Source organism: Bicyclus anynana, chromosome 17 (assembly GCF_947172395.1).
Source record: "Bicyclus anynana chromosome 17, ilBicAnyn1.1, whole genome shotgun sequence".
NCBI lineage: Eukaryota > Metazoa > Arthropoda > Insecta > Lepidoptera > Nymphalidae > Bicyclus > Bicyclus anynana.
In genome coordinates, this window is record NC_069099.1 from 2,991,260 (window position 1) to 3,012,386 (window position 21,127).

At 44.1% G+C, this 21,127-nt stretch overlaps 1 protein-coding gene across 1 annotated transcript in view; it reads right to left on the reverse strand.

Moving 5' to 3' along the window:
• Positions 1-21,127, reverse strand: part of LOC112046832 (ral GTPase-activating protein subunit beta) — a 43,799-nt gene that overhangs the window by 12,310 nt on the left and 10,362 nt on the right. The window contains exons 8-22 of the mRNA XM_052886413.1: positions 20,107-20,280; positions 18,068-18,154; positions 17,209-17,334; positions 16,688-16,765; positions 11,644-11,809; positions 10,457-10,666; positions 9,535-9,740; positions 8,478-8,573; positions 7,610-7,744; positions 6,904-7,125; positions 3,412-3,518; positions 2,441-2,603; positions 1,804-1,975; positions 985-1,114; positions 492-593 (exon numbers count right to left, since the gene is read on the reverse strand). Of these exons, the coding sequence (XP_052742373.1) occupies positions 492-593; positions 985-1,114; positions 1,804-1,975; positions 2,441-2,603; positions 3,412-3,518; positions 6,904-7,125; positions 7,610-7,744; positions 8,478-8,573; positions 9,535-9,740; positions 10,457-10,666; positions 11,644-11,809; positions 16,688-16,765; positions 17,209-17,334; positions 18,068-18,154; positions 20,107-20,280 (2,174 nt within the window). The remainder of the gene's footprint in view (positions 1-491; positions 594-984; positions 1,115-1,803; positions 1,976-2,440; positions 2,604-3,411; positions 3,519-6,903; positions 7,126-7,609; positions 7,745-8,477; positions 8,574-9,534; positions 9,741-10,456; positions 10,667-11,643; positions 11,810-16,687; positions 16,766-17,208; positions 17,335-18,067; positions 18,155-20,106; positions 20,281-21,127) is intronic.

Here is a 21,127-nt window from a genome sequence, read left to right on the forward strand (position 1 = left end):
GTGACCATCAGACAAAAAACTAAAGTGACCGATGCTCTTAGCCATGCACTCACACTTAAATGGAAATGGGCCGGCCACATCTCAAGATATGTGGACAAAAGATGGACTATTGAAGCAACACGATGGAAAGGTCCATTAGGAAAAAGAAATGTAGGAAGACCAATCCGACGGTGGGCTGATGATATCATTCAGATAGCCGGAAACGAATGGATGAAATCTGGCAAAGACAGGGAGTTGTGGAAGAAGATGGAGGAGGCCTTTACCCTTTCAGGGGTCCATATTTAATAAGAACTTACTGACTAATATTACTAACATAATTTAAGAAAACTTGCTAACAGACTACTAACAACTTTTGAAATGTAATTTAGATATGTAAATTTAGATATGGAATAAACGGCTTATTTATTTTATTATTTATTTATTATTTATTAGGGTAGAAGTAGGGTAGGGTTGGGTAGGGGTAGGGAAGCAGTAAGTCAAAGCGATGGTACCTTCTTGTCTCCGCCAATGTTCAAGTATCCGAAGTGCGACAGGAACAGTCTCGCCGTCTGGAACTCCGTCACCGGCTCGGGCGGCACGTACTCCTCGGGCATCTGTGCGTACAACATTCACTAATTTTCCTCATTGATTCATGAAAACCTAACAGATGAATTAGAAACTCACTTTATGTGTGGAACTGGGTGCAAGAAACATACCAGCAAAATCGCTCAATAGCCTTCTTAAGGACCTTGGCCTGACTTCCTTTAGAGATTCTAATATAGAAAGTTCTGTATTAGAATCTCTAAACCAGTTCTACCTAATTTGGCTGAACATTAACAGTGAAGGTGAGCGTTCGAGAGCGTTTTAAAGCCCATGTAACAAATCTCGGAAACTACTCAGAGCATTTCTGGAGTCAGAGAAATATTCGTCTCAAAAAAAGCTTTTTAAAAGTTAATTTTGCCTTTAATGATTCTCTTGAAATGTGTTAGTCACGTCATTACTCACCACATTATCTTCGCTGTCCCTAACTTTCTTCTCGATGGCAGCCTGTTGCTCTAGCAGCCTGAACAGAGTGGGCGCTTCCGGGTCGTTCAGTTGCCGCAGCACCGCGTCCAGACTGGGGAACGCCGAGTCACTGGGGAGTGAACGAATCAGTTATTCATACTGTACTCCCATTGCGTAATTTACTCAAAATGTAATCTTATACCATATCACTAAGCCATTCATTCCTACGGGTCGGTTTTGGTAATATTCATCACCACACGGGTAAACTGCGCAATAATCGATTTATTAAATGTTAGTTCAATAGTTCCATGGCATTGGCTACAAAAATTCCTTAAAAGAGACAAAATCTAGGTGGCCACGCCTGAATTTCGCACAACGTTAATTATACATTATCTACCAAGGTTAACTATTGTAACTATTCGTTCTTCTATAATTTTCTTTTATCATGATCGTAAAAAAAGTACTGTACGTCACTGCAAGTAATTATCCATTGTAGCACTTGAGTTGTCTGGTGCGCTCGTTCGTGCTACCATAGCCCTCATTACACGAAAGTGGTGTAAATAACTATTTGCTGCTCCCATTCCTGCTTCAAATGATGTGAAGGTTTTTCGTTTCCCGTAAAACGAGCAGCAACACGGGCATCGAGGATACGCCTCCTTGCCTGGGTACGTCGCGGGGGATATTGCTACCCCTACAAACTCTTCCAATCCCTTTCGAGGTTGAGACCTTCGGCCAGGAGTTGTGTTTTACAGAGCCGTGAACTGCGATGGGGCTTGATGACGACGATGGAGGTTTCTAAGTGGCGAATGTGTGACTCACACGGCGCAGGGCGGCGCGGCCGGCAGCGGCAGGCAGGCGGGCGGCGCGCGCGGCGGCGGCTCCAGCATGGGCACGGGGCGGGGACACGCTGCTCCCCCGCGCCCCGCGCACCGAGGCGCGCCGCGGCTGCTCAGCGACCACGCGAAGCGGCCCCAGCCACAGCGGATTATCACTGAGACACAAAGTCAATTATCTCTCCGAAATAAATCAGAAATGTGTGATCGCTACTTTCAGAATCGACCACTACAGCTATCTGCAAAATAATAATGAATTAGTTACTCCCCAACCCAATATACAGCGGACAGAGACCGCCGACCGGGCTTTCTTAACCACGTGACCTCCTCGTGACTACACGTGCAGGCGCAGGCACTTTAGGCAACGAAAGGGACGCCGCATGCACCGAACGTAAATCACCCCAGCGCAGGACAGCGATGATATCGTAGTCCGCGCGGATCAACCATCCGGATTGGACACAGCTGCAGCGCAGTGCAGCGAGCAATTGAAGTCTGCGCTGGACCTGGACCCATAGGCAGAAGGCAAGACCTCAAACCTGAACAGGGTTGCAAGGACCGAGAGAGAAAGTTTCCCTGCACCCGGTTCACTAAAGAGGAGATGACACACACAATATTCGGCTCACCAACAATAGTAGGCTGCGGCTCCTGGCAGTTGGCGAGCGGCTCCTCCAGCAGCGACAGCAGCGTGTTGCCGTCGGCCACGAAGTGCCGCAGCTTGCCGTGGCCCAGCGCCGCCAGCCAGCGCTCGTCCAGCCGACACCACTTGCCGCCGTCGCTGCTCCCTACCTGACCAACATGCCAATACAACCAGAAAATAAGTCTACAGTAAGCCTATTGTCCACATCAAAATACTGTAACAAAGGATCTTATACATAACAGGTTCTCAAAGTTTACAAATTCTTTTCATTGCGATAAAGCAAAGGACGCAACTCGAGATACGTCCCATTGGAAGAAATTAACTTCGCCCCTATGCACCACAATATGTGAATATAAAGGTGTAAATAAAGCTTGTGTAATCCATATCTTGGATTAAGAGTTCCGGAAATGTCCAAGAGTATGTAGTGGACATTTTTGGAATATTCGTCTTGTTTACCCGCCGATATCAACAAACGAGCGATGGATGTCAGTTTAGTTTTTTGGAGAGAAGTAACATCAAAGTGAAACAAGTGTTTAAATGAAATATCAATAAACTCTGCTACTATTCTGGATAACGATTAACCTACGACTGGAAGTATAAATAAGAAACTAGTTCACTAAAGACTCATCAGTTTTCTGGTGTCATTATTCCAAATCAGCGATCCCCAGTAAGTAAGAATATTTTATATTTTAAAAGTTTATGAGTTGATGATCAAAATCGACGTGGATTCTGGATCATTAGACGAAGCGAAATCGATCCAGACTCCCTATAGATTTTGAGCTAACATCCCCATCGTTTTTGATCCAGAATCTGCAGTTATACATTACTTGTATTAGTTATCAATATCTGCCATTTCATCGGCACACTTTAGGACCAGGCCTCCTTTATTATAGGAGAGGGAAATGGAGCTTAGACCCTCAAATTTAATCGAGCTTAATGATAATGTTTGTTACTTACCTGCTCCAATATTAACATCAATAGGGATTCGGCGGCATCTCTAACGCGCATCGAGACCGGTTTGAGTTCCTTTTCATCTTTCATCTTTGGTGGCTCACCGGGTTTACCTATGGAATAAAAAATTTAATAAATTATTATAAGCTCATTTAAATGATAATTCAGTACGAGATAATGTGAGATGAAAGTTCATGTCGGCATTTTTTTCTCAAAAAGAGCATCTTTCCTTGAGTTATTTATAAGATCTAGTAACAGTCTTCTAATGTCCCGATTGTTCCTTTTGAGGTACAGAGCCCTAATTCAGATCCTGCCCCAGGATACAAACACATCTTGAACGCGCATTCTAGGTACTCACCCTGGCTCTTGCAGCCCGATATGCCCAGCTCGACGACCTCGAGCAGCGCCGCGAGACAGTCCGGGTCGGCCAGCAGCGGCGCGCACAGCCAGGACGCGAGGCACGTGTAGGCGGCCACCACGCACGAGTGCAGGTCCGAGTAGTGCGAACTGCTCACCCTGGCTCTTGGAGCCCGATATGCCCAGCTCGACGACCTCGAGCAGCGCCGCGAGACAGTCCGGGTCGGCCAGCAGCGGCGCGCACAGCCAGGACGCGAGGCACGTGTAGGCGGCCACCACGCACGAGTGCAGGTCCGAGTAGTGCGAACTGCTCACCCTGGCTCTTGGAGCCCGATATGCCCAGCTCGACGACATCGAGCAGCGCCGCGAGACAGTCCGGGTCGGCCAGCAGCGGCGCGCACAGCCAGGACGCGAGGCACGTATAGACGGCCACCACGCACGAGTGCAGGTCCGAGTAGTGCGAACTGCTCACCCTGGCTCTTGGAGCCCGATATGCCCAGCTCGACGACCTCGAGCAGCGCCGCGAGACAGTCCGGGTCGGCCAGCAGCGGCGCGCACAGCCAGGACGCGAGGCACGTGTAGGCGGCCACCACGCACGAGTGCAGGTCCGAGTAGTGCGAACTGCTCACCCTGGCTCTTGGAGCCCGATATGCCCAGCTCGACGACCTCGAGCAGCGCCGCGAGACAGTCCGGGTCGGCCAGCAGCGGCGCGCACAGCCAGGACGCGAGGCACGTGTAGGCGGCCACCACGCACGAGTGCAGGTCCGAGTAGTGCGAACTGCTCACCCTGGCTCTTGGAGCCCGATATGCCCAGCTCGACGACCTCGAGCAGCGCCGCGAGACAGTCCGGGTCGGCCAGCAGCGGCGCGCACAGCCAGGACGCGAGGCACGTGTAGGCGGGTACCACGCACGAGTGCAGGTCCGAGTAGTGCGCACTGCTCACCCTGGCTCTTGGAGCCCGATATGCCCAGCTCGACGACCTCGAGCAGCGCCGCGAGACAGTCCGGGTCGGCCAGCAGCGGCGCGCACAGCCAGGACGCGAGGCACGTGTAGGCGGCCACCACGCACGAGTGCAGGTCCGAGTAGTGCGCACTGCTCACCCTGGCTCTTGGAGCCCGATATGCCCAGCTCGACGACCTCGAGCAGCGCCGCGAGACAGTCCGGGTCGGCCAGCAGCGGCGCGCACAGCCAGGACGCGAGGCACGTGTAGGCGGCCACCACGCACGCTTGCAGGTCCGAGTAGTGCGAACTGCTCACCCTGGCTCTTGGAGCCCGATATGCCCAGCTCGACGACCTCGAGCAGCGCCGCGAGACAGTCCGGGTCGGCCAGCAGCGGCGCGCACAGCCAGGACGCGAGGCACGTGTAGGCGGCCACCACGCACGCGTGCAGGTCCGAGTAGTGCGAACTGCTCACCCTGGCTCTTGGAGCCCGATATGCCCAGCTCGACGACCTCGAGCAGCGCCGCGAGACAGTCCGGGTCGGCCAGCAGCGGCGCGCACAGCCAGGATGCGAGGCACGTGTAGGCGGCCACCACGCACGAGTGCAGGTCCGAGTAGTGCGAACTGCTCACCCTGGCTCTTGGAGCCCGATATGCCCAGCTCGACGACCTCGAGCAGCGCCGCGAGACAGTCCGGGTCGGCCAGCAGCGGCGCGCACAGCCAGGACGCGAGGCACGTGTAGGCGGGTACCACGCACGAGTGCAGGTCCGAGTAGTGCGCACTGCTCACCCTGGCTCTTGGAGCCCGATATGCCCAGCTCGACGACCTCGAGCAGCGCCGCGAGACAGTCCGGGTCGGCCAGCAGCGGCGCGCACAGCCAGGACGCGAGGCACGTGTAGGCGGCCACCACGCACGAGTGCAGGTCCGAGTAGTGCGCACTGCTCACCCTGGCTCTTGGAGCCCGATATGCCCAGCTCGACGACCTCGAGCAGCGCCGCGAGACAGTCCGGGTCGGCCAGCAGCGGCGCGCACAGCCAGGACGCGAGGCACGTGTAGGCGGCCACCACGCACGCGTGCAGGTCCGAGTAGTGCGAACTGCTCACCCTGGCTCTTGGAGCCCGATATGCCCAGCTCGACGACCTCGAGCAGCGCCGCGAGACAGTCCGGGTCGGCCAGCAGCGGCGCGCACAGCCAGGACGCGAGGCACGTGTAGGCGGCCACCACGCACGCGTGCAGGTCCGAGTAGTGCGAACTGCTCACCCTGGCTCTTGGAGCCCGATATGCCCAGCTCGACGACCTCGAGCAGCGCCGCGAGACAGTCCGGGTCGGCCAGCAGCGGCGCGCACAGCCAGGACGCGAGGCACGTGTAGGCGGCCACCACGCACGCGTGCAGGTCCGAGTAGTGCGAACTGCTCACCCTGGCTCTTGGAGCCCGATATGCCCAGCTCGACGACCTCGAGCAGCGCCGCGAGACAGTCCGGGTCGGCCAGCAGCGGCGCGCACAGCCAGGACGCGAGGCACGTGTAGGCGGCCACCACGCACGCGTGCAGGTCCGAGTAGTGCGAACTGCTCACCCTGGCTCTTGGAGCCCGATATGCCCAGCTCGACGACCTCGAGCAGCGCCGCGAGACAGTCCGGGTCGGCCAGCAGCGGCGCGCACAGCCAGGACGCGAGGCACGTGTAGGCGGGTACCACGCACGAGTGCAGGTCCGAGTAGTGCGAACTGCTCACCCTGGCTCTTGGAGCCCGATATGCCCAGCTCGACGACCTCGAGCAGCGCCGCGAGACAGTCCGGGTCGGCCAGCAGCGGCGCGCACAGCCAGGACGCGAGGCACGTGTAGGCGGCCACCACGCACGAGTGCAGGTCCGAGTAGTGCGAACTGCTCACCCTGGCTCTTGGAGCCCGATATGCCCAGCTCGACGACCTCGAGCAGCGCCGCGAGACAGTCCGGGTCGGCCAGCAGCGGCGCGCACAGCCAGGACGCGAGGCACGTGTAGGCGGGTACCACGCACGAGTGCAGGTCCGAGTAGTGCGCACTGCTCACCCTGGCTCTTGGAGCCCGATATGCCCAGCTCGACGACCTCGAGCAGCGCCGCGAGACAGTCCGGGTCGGCCAGCAGCGGCGCGCACAGCCAGGACGCGAGGCACGTGTAGGCGGCCACCACGCACGAGTGCAGGTCCGAGTAGTGCGCACTGCTCACCCTGGCTCTTGGAGCCCGATATGCCCAGCTCGACGACCTCGAGCAGCGCCGCGAGACAGTCTGGGTCGGCCAGCAGCGGCGCGCACAGCCAGGACGCGAGGCACGTGTAGGCGGCCACCACGCACGAGTGCAGGTCGCGCGAGTGCGCCTGCGGCGGCCGCCCGCACTGCACGCCGATGTAGTCGCAGATCCAGCGCACCGCGCGCTTGCGCTCGATCGCGTCTGTACCAACGCACAAAAAACTACATAGTTTTACTTTAAAGGGGGTGAATATGTAGAGCAACTATATATATGTTCTTTACAATTCAAAAGGGAAAGATTTTTGTCAACACAGAGACGAGTGACATAGGTGTACTTTACAGGGGGAGGAGAAATAGATAGAGAAACATTGTATGAAAGTTGTTTAGAATTATTAAGATTAGGAAGGAAAGATTATAAAGGACTAGCTGAGCTTGAGCTTTCCTCGATAATTGGACTATCTAACACTGTAAAAATTTTTCAAATCGGATCGGTAGTTCTTAAGATTATAGCGTTTAATCAAACAAACAAACTCTTCAGCTTTATAATATTAGTATAGATAAAGAAGTCTCACCAATCATAAACTCTTGGGAGTGCATGAAATCAAAACCGAATGTCAATTAATTAAAACACCATCATAAGATCAGAATGAACATGTGTAGATTGTAAATTCAAGATCATTACTCACCAGGTTTCGAAGAATGAAGTTTAGCTAGTCCAGAGAGAAGTTCCAGGGCAGCGAGCGACACTTGCAGGTCGCCCTTCCAGGAGGATATCAGTCTGTGACACACCAAGTACGTCGCGCGGACCACTAAAGTTGCTCCTATAATATTTCTTTACCGTAGAATCAATCATTTACCACTTTTAGATAGAGGAGAAAGGTCATAGATATTATACAGGTTAACATCATAAGGCTCTATAAGTTCACAGATTTTAAATTAAGAACATACAAACATTCAAAGAATATACTAGAAGATCAGGCATACACATCTTATATGGTAAAATAATTTCTGAAAAATATACTACTAATTAATCTTAATTTATAAAATAATAATTATGTACTAAAAATGGTAAATATGATAAACAAAACAAGTTGAGCAAGCAACAAGAATACAAAGTAAAATAAAAAGCATTCACGTCATGTAAAAACGTAGATTGTACATTATTTTAAGACACAACATGAAGGATGACACTTGACAAGCAGAAGCAATTTGATTTAAATGTTCCCTCAATTTTTCCCGAATTCATCGATTTATATGACGTGTTCGAGTAATACAGGAACATTCACAAAAAAATATTCCGTACGAATTTAAAACCTCGTCCTTTTTTGAAGTCTGTTAAAAATGCAGCTCAAAGTAATAAATAGTCTCAAAGCTTAATAATGATTACTCAATTTTAATAGTTTTAATTTCACTGAAAATAGCAGATAAACTGATAATTTAAGTTCGACTAATTAAAAAACATTCTCCGTCTCATCACACATTTTTGGTACCCATAAACATTTTCTGCTGTCAAATATCAACCGCACTGAATAGCAAAATAAAGTCGAAAATTACCGAAAACAGGCGAAGATGGGTCTAGCTCCCTAAAGTCGGCTGCGAAGTCGTCCTGTGAGCCTTCCGCGCTCGCCGGCCCACTGCTATCCGACCGAGCTAAAACACCCCCCCAATGTAACGGTGTTATATGATAGTGGACTCTCCTTAACTTAGTCACACTTATACCATAACACCCAATGTTGTAAGGTAATTTAGCTGACACTCTATTAGAATTTCTAGATACTGTTTATGAAGAATTTTAAGAAACTGCTGCCTCCAAGGTTTCATCAAAATAGTGAAAAAGGAATTAGAAAAAGTATGTATTAAAAAAAATATTGTCTTCAGTTTTCCCTAGTAGATTTTGACCCATTTTTTTTTTGGTATTTGTTTTATGGTGTAGCAAACTAAATCGTAGCTTGTGCATGATAGTAAAAATGATTAAATGTGTATCGTGTGCTTACAGTGTATGCAGCTGTGGTGTGATATGATGCGATGATTTTACCAAATAATTAATTATTGTATGGTACAAAACGATGATAAAACTATTAAATATTTGACTCTTCTATCTACTTTCTTTCTTTATCTTAATACCTTCTTTCTTTAAACTTTACAAAAACTGTATTTTTAAAAGATATGTTTTGTATTGAATGTTACAAACTGAGTGTTTATTCTTTATCTAATATCATACATTTTAGCTCAGGGTTAAAATAAGCACAGTATTCTCCTTGATACTGTTTTAGTGAAAGTCACAATTTTAGCTCAGGGTTAAAATACGCACCGTATTCTCCATGATATTGTTTTAGTGAAAGTCACAATTACAAATAAGTAAAGGTAAGTTATCGTTTTTTAATGAATTATATTACTTAGTCTGATATTTTATAATATTTATTCGAATTATTGTATAACTCTATTTAAAAGTACAAAATAGTATGTTTGTAACTTGTAGTGATGATTGGGTCAGATATGTCTAAATAAATAATATTCATATCCCCGGTGATAAAAGTTAAGTTCATTTAAAAACAACTCAATGTAATGTGACATGTTTACAATGAAATAAAGTGCATATATACGTGCGTACCTTTATAATCCGAAGCATGTGACACGGTGGAGCCAGGCGGCGCACTGTGCACCTTGCTAGTGGAGACGCACGCGTTGTGTCGCACGCAAAGGTATAAAGCGCTCAACAGCGGCACAGCGAGAGCTTCAGAACTCTCCACTTGTACGGCCGACACGCATATCAGAGACAATCTGCCGCGTGCGTACTCGCCTATGGTCATGCCTGAGCTACAAGTGATATAGTACTTTTAGATTAACGGCGTCAAACATTGAGGACATAGAGGTGTTTATTGTAACTTAGTCATGGTGACGCACGCAAAGGTACAAAACGGCACAGCAACAAAACTCTCCATTTGTATGGCCGACACGCATTTCAGAAACAATCTGCTGCGTGCGTACTCTCTTATGATCATGCCTGAGCTACAAATAATATGGTATTTTTAGACGAATGTCGTTAAAAGCTGAAGCTGAAGCTAAAATGAGGTGTTCTCCATTATATATGGTTATGGTGACTTTTTTATATGGAATAAGCTCGCGCTTGACTACGATCTCATCTGAAGATGAGTGTACAGGCCTAAGGTGGAACGTGCGGTGGACTCACAAAAGTCTTAAGACAGACTATAGATAATCTATGAGTCCTGTACCTTGGGTGCAGATACTGCGCATCTTGATATTTATTGCAAGCAAATAGGTATAGAGTAAAATGAAGTCCAAAATCCTGCACAAAATATCGATAAATCAAGACTTAGAGATTTAGCCGCTTTTACCAGTAAGTGGACATCCAATGTCGCTAATTGTGAGAAAACTGTCATCATTTCTACCGTCTATCGCCCATTACCGTCACTATTCTACCGTCAGAGATTGTTAATAAAACTTTAGAAAATGAGCTGATACTGCTGATTTTGGCATTCACAACATAATGGTGAAATTCAAAAAATACTTACTACTCGTTGCATCCAGGAAACTCTGGTACCGCCAAACCCTTGTAATGATAGGGGAATGCGACCATAGACAAAAGCAGACTAATGGCGGCCTTGCGTAGCTCTCGCTTGTCTATGGGACCGCATTCCAATTTTGGTTCTCGCTCGGTCAGAATACGGTCCAGTGCGGTTATGAAGTCGGGTACGAGAACCAATACTCCATCCAGATCTAATCTGTGAATATGTGACTTTAGTTAACAATATAACAAGTAAATAGTTGATATACTTTTAGAAAGATAGTTTGGCTTAGGCTGATGAAAGTTGACAGCACAAATGCCTTTGTGTGGGTAAACTAAATGAACGTTAACAGAATAGCATTGTTAAATTATTTAGACTTAAACATCACGAACACAACAAAGAGTTCAACACACGATATGTAAACTTTGTTGCAGAGTGCCACACTAACTTAGATGAAAAATTTGGTGTATTTTTTACCTTATGTATATGGTTCCTCCAAAATCCTCGTTTTGCTCAATAAGTCCAAATATATTATCATTTTTTAATTGTAGTTATACGTGTCTATTATCTAGTCTCATCATCACATCTATCAGCCAGTGGACGTCCACGGCTGGACATAGGACTTCCAAGCACCAGTAATAAGCCGCAAGCATCTAGCGGCTCTCCGTTACCCGCTTGACGTCACAAGAGTATAGTGCCAAGAATTTTTCTGACCCGGTGGCCAAAACGAAAGAGCTTTCCACATCTTTGCAGTGCGTATAATGAAAGCGGTGTAGATCTCGCACTGTAGTACCTGTAGTAGTATGTAATACCTGAATATATCGGCGGCGTCGAGCACGACGGCGGCGGCCGTGGCGGGGTCGCGCAGGCCGCGCTGCAGGCAGGCGTACGTGCGCGCGAGGTAGGGGCCAGCGCTCCGAGCATGTCACCCGGCAGTACCTGAATATATCGGCGGCGTCGAGCACGACGGCGGCGGCCGTGGCGGGGTCGCGCAGGCCGCGCTGCAGGCAGGCGTATGTGCGCGCGAGGTAGGGGCCAGCGCTCCGAGCATGTCACCCGGCAGTACCTGAATATATCGGCGGCGTCGAGCACGACGGCGGCGGCCGTGGCGGGGTCGCGCAGGCCGCGCTGCAGGCAGGCGTACGTGCGCGCGAGGTAGGGGCCAGCGCTCCGAGCATGTCACCCGGCAGTACCTGAATATATCGGCGGCGTCGAGCACGACGGCGGCGGCCGTGGCGGGGTCGCGCAGGCCGCGCTGCAGGCAGGCGTACGTGCGCGCGAGGTAGGGCGCCAGCACCTCCTCGCGACACTGCTTCGAGCAGATCACCCGGCACAACGTGCCCAGGGCTACTGCGCGACCTGAAACATAAGGACATACACTATAGCTTGGCAAATTCGTTCATAACACTCCCTCTGCCCCGCGCGCACAACTTTACCCAGTCCTTTCCCCCCGACGCTCGCATATAATGGGAGTGTCATTAACGAACTTGCCAAGCTGTAGACTACAATTGTGCCAGATGGAAATCAATTATGAGATGGACAGTTTTAGTGGATATTTTCACATAAATACTGCACATTTAAAAGTTTAAAAAAGTTTTTTAAAAAGTTTAAAGTTTAAAAAAGTTTAAAGTTTAAAAGTTTAAAAGTTTTTATTTGAGCAGTTTAAAAAGTACATAAAAACAAAAAGGTGACGGTGATCCCACAAAAGTTATAACTGTGTTGTGGTGATCAACGCCCTTCTACAGAGGTACATGACATGCATACTCGTACAAGCTTTGTTATAAAACATAATTTTTTATACAATTTGTGAAAAAGTGGTACGTGATTGAGTGTGTTAGTGTATGCGTGTATGTGTTTTGTGTGTGTGTGTTTATGTGTGTGTGTGTGTGTGTGTGTGTGTGTTCGTGCGTGTGGGTGTGGTGTACAGAACCAGTGTAGTTTACGGAGATCATGATTGTGTGAAAGAAAGGTTACTTGTAGGACCTTAAAAGTTCCTCTGTTTCGTCATAGGAAAGACATTTAATCCACGATTTACATTTGTTTTTACAATTGGAAAAAGTCAAAGGGTAGATGTTGAGTAACTTATTAATTTTATTATAAAGGTTGCTACTTAAGTAGACATAATGACGGCTGGCGATAGCCGTACGGTGTGGTTTAATAGGACAAACATTATAAGTTCTGGCACTGCGAATGGATCTAAGAGTATTTGGGTTATATGACAGTTCTGTGTGCTTACGAAGTACTGTTTGAAGTATAAACAATTGGCGAACAGTAAGTAACTGACAATACTTGAATAATTCGGTAGTAGGATAAAGGATTGGTTTCTTTAGCATAACCTTTAGGACGGCTCTTTGAGCTCTTTCGGCATTAATCATGTGTGTTTTTGCGGAACCACCCCAGGAGGTTATACAGTACGCTAGAATTGACTGAGCAAGGGCGAGATAAACTGTTATAAGACACTCGAAGTCGACTACGTTTCTAATATTTTTAAAAACAAACATCAACTTTCTGACACGAGACGAGACAGTTGAGATATGCTGTTTCCAGGTCAATGAGCTATCAAGTAGTACACCGAGGTACTTAATGCAAGGGGTTCGATTAAGGGAATCGCAAGAGCATGAAAGTTCTGAGCCATGACATTTGTGGGCCCGGATAGTGAAAGATTCTGGGGCTTGAGAGAGTGAGTTAGAGGCAAACGTGACGAACATGGTTTTGTCAATATTTAGTGTAAGAAGGTTGCTATTGAGCCATTTCAATACAGTTTCAATAGCAAGTTCAGAATCACGAGATACTTCATCCCAACTCTTGCCGCTGATAATTAGCGCTGTGTCGTCGGCATAAGTAATAATATTACAATTGGGGAGCTTCAAAGAACAAAGGTCATTTATGTAAATTAAGAACAATGTTGGGCCAAGGACACTTCCTTGAGGTACTCCGTAAGTAACAGGCACTGATTGACTGGTGATATTGTCGATAATAACAGATTGGGAGCGATCTGAAAGATAGCTTTTAAAAATTTCTAGGGCTATACCTCTGATGCCGATACGCTCTAATTTATCGAGTAACTTGGGAACTGAGACGGTATAAAAAGCTTTAGAGAGATCTAAGAAAATGCCAGCAGTTTTAAGTCTATTGTCAGTATTTTCGACAATATTTTTTGTCAGTAACAGTACAGCATCTTCCGTCGATTTTCCCACCCTAAACCCAAATTGATTATCAGATATAATATTGTTGTAAGTCAAGTAGCTAATTAATCTTTTGTTAAGAATTTTCTCGAAAATTTTCGAAAGAGTGGTGAGTACCGATATAGGTCTGTAATTACCAATGCGGTCCTTGTCTCCATGTTTAAATATAGGATGAACTAGAGCCTTCTTGAAGGCGCGTGGGAATATTCCTTTGGCAATAGAAAGGTTAAAGATATAGGTAAGAATAGGGGCCAATATGTGACTTGATGCTTTTATAACTGATGCTGGAATGTGATCCTCACCAACAGCGCATATCTCTTTAAGATTAGCTATGGTGAGTTCTACCTCTTTGCAGTCAACATTCAATAAAGACATTGACTTTAACTGCGAAGGATTGGGGGTGTCAAATACTTTTAAGTCATCTAGAGGTGGCTGAGTTATCTTTTCAGCGAGATTTTTGCCTACATTTGCAAAATAGTTATTAACAGTGTTTACAGATTCTGACGGAGTACTGCAAATTTTTAGCAAGTCCTTTGATTTATTATTCGTGGGATTAATATTTGCAACTGTTTTAATTAATTTCCAAGTCTTTTTTGGATCTTTTTTTGCTTTATAAAATTCATTTCGTTCATATTCGCGTTTAATTTTTTTTAATAGATTATTGCAGAAATTGCGATATCGAATAAACGTTATTTTTAAAATGGAGTTAGCAGGATGCTTTTTAAATTTACGATGTAAGTTATCGCGATGTCGGATGCATCTAAGAAGACCAGGAGTGATCCATGGCTTTAAGATTCGTTTGTTGTTTGGAATATTAACAATGTGAGAGTGCTTATAAATAGCGTTAGAGATTAATGTGACTAATGTATTGGTGGCCTGATCTGGATCGAAGATTGTGAAAATAGAGGAAAAGTCAGACTCTTCTAAATGTGTGACTAAAGCTTGTAAATTTATTCGATTACTGATCAACCGACTTACTGATTGGGTTTTCAGTAGGGTGTTACCGAAAAATAGGACGGGTGCATGATCTGTGATATCAACGTCTAGGATTAAGGTGGTACTATAATTAGGGGATTTCAAAATTACGTGGTCTAAACAATTATTCGACCGTGTAGGAAGAAAGTGAGTCGAAAGCATTCCGTGTGATGCAAGAAGATCCAAGTATTTATCTGCAGTGAGGTCATTTATACTTGAATGTATGTGTATATTTATATCTCCAATTAAAATAATGTTTTTTATAGCGTTGAATTGTGTAAGAGCACGATCTAGACTTTTTAGGAAGGGATCAGTGTGTTTATAAGAAGGAGATCTGTAAAGGGCTAATATGACTACTTCGTTAGAGAAATTTAATATAATGCTATTTACTTCATCAATGTGTGTCGAGACGACTGAACAAGAGAGATGGGTTCTAACGTAGACCACTACCCCCTCGTTTTGATTTGAAAATTTTGAGGAGAACGAGATAAAATCGTCTAAGGACGGAATAGTAGGAGACTTACTAAGCCAGCACTCCGTCAGAACGATAATGTCAAGGTTAAACTTTATTCTATTCAGTAAAATTAACAAACTGTTAAAATTACGATTTATGCTCCGGATATTTAAGTGAAGAACTTTAAAAAGTGTTTTGTCATTTTTTAGATATGTGTCTGTCATTTCTGGAGTACAAAAGTGTGCGTTGGACATCGAGAAGTTCTCGATGTCCGTATTTATCGATAGTAATAAGTCATCCATATTTGAAAACAAATAAAACTAACAAGTTTATACAATAAATATGATAACTAATAAAGCGTTTCAAGAGAAGTGTATATGTAGCAGAAATAAATTCATGATAAAAGTTATAGGTATGAGGTTTATTTCCTTTTATTAATACGGCAAAATCGAGTAACTTAAAATATTCACGTTTAGTTAAGTGCGTTGTGTGTGTTGTGTGTGAAAAAATCGTTTTTTTGTTTTTTGTGGTAGTCATTGAGATTATGAATTTGCAAGCATAACATTTAATCATACTTATAAATAAAGCTTTTACAATAAAGAAAATAGTTAAATATTCAAATTTACAAAATAGGCAGGATTGATGAGTTTGCTTGCTTGTGTTTGTGATTTCACAAAAGTGAGTAGGATTTAATTTGAGTGTGTGTTGTAGGTGAGTGAATGTGTGCTTATTATCTATAAAACAAGTTCTAAAATTAAAATTATTATTTTCCTTCTTATAGGTAATACATTCCAAGCAGAAGTTATAAACATTAACATAATTAGAAATTAGCCATATCCAAGTGTAAAGGTAGCTGCGGGTAGGGGAAGTTAGTCATGCCGGCGACTGTTTTAATTTCATAATTTCGGATTCGTCATTTACACGTATGTATTTCTCTCCTTCTCTCTTTCGCAGAAAAACCTTTCCATTTGTTATCCAGCAATAGCGATAGTCATTGGTTTTAGCAAAGTCACGAGCCAAGAAGAATATGTTTTTCATTTTAGAGGTTAAGTTTTCCGAAATATATATTGGGGTCGGGGTAGTATCAATTTTTAGGAATTCTGTATCAAGTCTGGATTTTTTATTGTATATTCTATGCATTTTCAAGAAGTTTTCTTTAAGTATGACTGTTGTCAATTTAACTATTATAGTCTTTCGGTTTTGCTCTCGAGAATTAATTCGATAAACATCCATTATATCTTGAGGTCGCACCAAACAATTAATTTTCTTGCTAATGTTTATTACAATATTAATCAGGTTATCTTTAGTTTCAGTGTTACTTCGGGGAATGAAATACAGCATAACAATCGAATGTTTGTTTTCTACATTCGATTGTTATGCTGCCTAGTATAGTATAGCCATTTTATATTCTAAAAAATGGTCACGTATAATTAATGTTTACATCCCATAAAAATGTTTACATTACATAAAAATTTCGCGGACAAGGTCGCGGGCGTCTACTGTCGTCGTCGTCGTCGTCTTCGTCGTTGTCTTCGTCGTCGTCGTCGTCGTCGTCGTCGTCGTCGTCGTCGTCGTCGTCGACGTCGAGTATATAATAATAATAATAAAAATAATAATGAATACCTGCTTGGTAGCTGATCATGCTGAGCTTCTGAGTGGCGTCCGACAGCGAGGGAGGCGGTGGCGTGCCCTCGGCGCGTTCTGTACACAAAAATGTCAGAAGGGTTTATTTAGGGATGTAAGACAAACTTCGACAATCATTGGTTGGTTACTTTTTGATATGCATCGTCGTTCTACAGGTGAAATACCAATCCTTATCGTAATATAAAAAAACTAGTGTGCTGTAGAACACACTACTGAAGTAAAACTTATTTTAAAAATTAAAAGATAGCGCCATCTATGACCCTGCAGACCTTCACAACAGGTTTCTGAAATGTACAAAAAGGAATTGTTTCAAAGTTCTCTAAGAACGCCATAGTAGTTTAAATTCACAACCACTGTTTTCATTGCCTGTACACGCCCATCGCCCTTTACACTCTTTACACTCGCCGACTACATTTTCCGTAACGGATACGCCAACTTACTCCTCAAATAAAGCATGCGTAAAGAAGTTTTACTTATAAAAAAAAATTAAATCAACTTACGTGGAACATTGTGAGCCGGTGTGGTCCCCACTAGTGCCGCTTCAAACAGCCATTCTCCAAACAGATGGAAGATAGAATTCACTTTGGGTCGTAGAGGTGTCAAAGGAGGCTTTTCTATGTCACCTACTGTAAATATTAAATATTTTTACTTTTTTTCATGTTATAGATTCTTTTATGGGACTTCAGCAGCGTCACCAGTACACCTAGCATGATATATATATATATATATATATATATATCTATGTATTGTATATGTCGAGACGAGAGAAGAAAGACATATTGTCAACAATTAGCGGCAGAATCGAAAATAATGCTCTTTCGTGTCATCGCAACGAAAGAAAGATACAACTATTGGGCTTAATTTTCGATTAAGTCTTTCTCTAGAGATATCTCGGTGATTGCTAGACTTGCTGGGGGTTTACATTTGATGCCACGTTTACATGCTTGGCAAGTCGTGTTTGTCTTGCGTGAGCTGATCGTCGATGTTAGAGTCGGTCTTTGAACACAGATCAAAGGAAACTGGTAGCAAGCGCTTGCGACGTACTTACTCCGCTGTTCAGTGTCGCTTATGAGCTCGCGCCGAACGGTTATGTTCAATCCAAAGCCGTCTGCCATGCTTGCCAGTCCGAAACATACAGACGCAGTCGCGGGAGTGTAAATGGTATCCAAGCGGTAAATACTTGGAGATGGTGGCTAAGTCTCAGCAACCATATAAATGTAGCATCAGGATATTTATTTGAGGGTATTTAGACATTTGAGAATATATTGTGTGTAAAGAGAAAAGATGTGAATGGACGTATATCTATATTGTGCTGACCTCACTGAGTTGGGATAATGACAAGTGACAAAAGTGATATACCTTGAGAAGTGATGGAATTCGGTGGTGTCGTTGGTACAACGCTAGAGGGGCGGCTTGACAATCCTATCAGGGATGCGCGGGGCGTACCTAAAATGATAACAACTTTATTACGATAGTGAACCACAGAAATTAATTCTTACTTAAATTATATGTATTTATGTTATGATAATCTATAGTAAGTGTAGTAAAGGTAAAAAAAAGATTTTGCATGTTGATTAAATAAATAAAAAAACTTCTAAAGGGCAACAAGAAAAGAAGCATATAAAATTTTTGGCATATGTCTGTTTACTCTGATTTTCCAAGTACTAAATGGGTTTTCATGCAAGTTTCACAAGCAATATTCGTTTATTAAATTAATTTCAAATTCCACGAAGATCTGTTACTATTAGGTGCAGGATAACTTACAGTGATAAACCTAAACCATTTTCTATGAAGTGACCATGACAACTTACTTAAAAACATGTTTTTTTACGATACGATAGTGCTAAAAATAATACTGTATTTTCAACATTAGTGCTTAGAACAGAAATGACTATCTACAAAAAAATCTAAACTAAACTCTACATTACTCTACGTAACTAGTCAATGTACAAGCAGAAAAATCAGTGCAACAAAACTAAAACTAAAAAGAAAAATATACAATTGAAAAAGTACTAAACCAAACTAAAATTGTTTTCAATGTTAATGTTAACACTCAAAAACAAAAAAAATACTACTTACTCATACTTAACTAACAGTAACTAGATACTGTATTATAATACTTTACAAATGGGATTGCATAGTTTGAAAATTAAACTTCATTGGCAGAAGGCAACCTTAAGGGGTGATATTTAAAAGGGCTTTTCGAAAAGCTAAATGATTGACTAGGGGCAAGATTTCTCATATCCCACATAAAATATAAAAAAATACTTATTATAGGTACCTTAGGTTATCTATACTCCTAGTAGAGAATCGTAGGTATAATAATACAAAATCCCAGAGGATATCACTATTTCAAGATCTAGACTTTTTCCTTTTTACCAAACAAAGAGCTGAGGTAAGTATTGTTAACCTAACTTAACAAATGAACAAACTAAAAATGGCTATGTAGTTAGTCTGTACGCTGTAGGTGCGAGAGGATTACCATAAAATCTCTCTATAACTTGCTTAAAGACCTTGGCTTCTAGAACTACAGTAAATTATATATTAGAACAAGTATCCAAAGCTGCTAGTAGGATCTTACCAAATTTGACTAGGTAGGGAGAACAACAAAAGCGGAGGAGGGGAATGATAATCGATTGTCAAGGAATTCCTTAACCCTACGTCCTTTAGCTACAAGTCCAGGACTCTGCTCGGAGTTTTTCTCTTTACCACGCGATGGACCCGGCACCCGCACGGTGAATCCATGGAATGCTAAGATATTCGTCTCTGTTTGAGGGACCATTGAAACTTTCTACCTCCCTATCCAGACTCCATAATTGCCAACCAATATACTTATTACCTACCTATAAATAAAGGTCTGTTTATAAATCTATTGCTTGAGGTCTCCTTCAGCTCACTGCTATCAGTCCAGTGTTATGTGACAATATTGTCAAGAGCAAAAGATAAAGTAATTTTTACGTAGGCTTTTTAAATGATCCGAACTTAGATCTCTGACTTTCCCGTTTTTCGTTCCCGAACCAAGATTTCCGGCCGAATCTTCATCGCACTATGCGTTCCCATTTGTCAAGTATTATGGAAGATAGAGGTAAGGAACACCATCTTATCTTATATCAAAATAACAGCAAACTTAGCAGACAAAGCAGAAATTACTTACAAGGAGCCAACGTCGCACTTGTTACCGTAGCGCCGTTAAAATGGGATGGAATGACACGTTTGGAGAAACCCTAACATTAATTTCAATTCTTCGACTCTACGTATCACCCCAACCACATAACCTGACGTTTTGAAAGTGCTTTTGAACTCAGCCTACTTGAAATAAATGGATTATTAATTTGAATTTGATGGTAGTCCTTACCTCTACCTTCAAAACCAGGTGTAAAAAATAAAACAATCCATACTTTTCTCAACAGGCTTGTCCCTTGGGCGCGTAGTGCTGAACGACTTGGCGAGGCGGCGGTGCGCCGGGGGGGTCACCTCCCCCTCGTCCGCCCCCGGGGCAGCTCCCCCCGGCGCGGCTCCCCCCGGGGGCGGGGCGCCGGAGCTCTCCACGAGCCAGCGCTCCGTGCTGCGCCCTGCCCACTCGACACACTCAACCCACACCACACCACTAAACCACTACGGCTATGGTATCATTTCTTAACCGAAAAGTCCTCCAAAATTACTTTGCCACCTACTCAGTAATTTAATATCTGTCATGTCATTTGTCAAATAAAATGACAGATCTTCTCACTAAAATAAAAAAGCACAGTTTGTTACTCTTTTACGATTTGGCTGATATTTGGAATGGAAATAGATTACACCCTGAATTAATTAAATTTATACCCGTAATAATAACTGATTGACTCTCTTGCACGTGGATATACAGCCTATGAACACAACAGAGATAAGCGTGACGTCATGTCTCGCATATTAAGGCACAATACAAACATTTGAGATTCGCAATTCGGTTAAGAAACGATGATCTACACTAACTACTTATGACACCAACAACCTGTAGGCATATCATGGTTTTTTATATTTTTACGCAGAAAACAGATGCCCGCACACAGTCAGTATTTTTGTCAATAATATTGATAATATGTAAGGATAGGTTAACTAAAGTCGTACCTTCACAGTATGATAATATTACTGCCTCGTAGGTAAAAGGTTGCCCATGAGGTTATATAATCTAATATATTGAGTAAGGTTGATTTGGAGTCCTTACTCGATATTATAGATATACTCAATATAATTGACAATATTATTGATTGCGTGCGCGTTTTCTATAAAACAACGCGTACAACTTGCGTCCATGGTGGCGTTCAGAGTAACGTCCTGCGTCCAATTACAGACTGTACCAAATGAGGCAAATTAGCATTACACCATGGATGCAAGTTAAGATGCTTTGAAATTGTTGTTATCGCTTTAACTAAGAAGGGA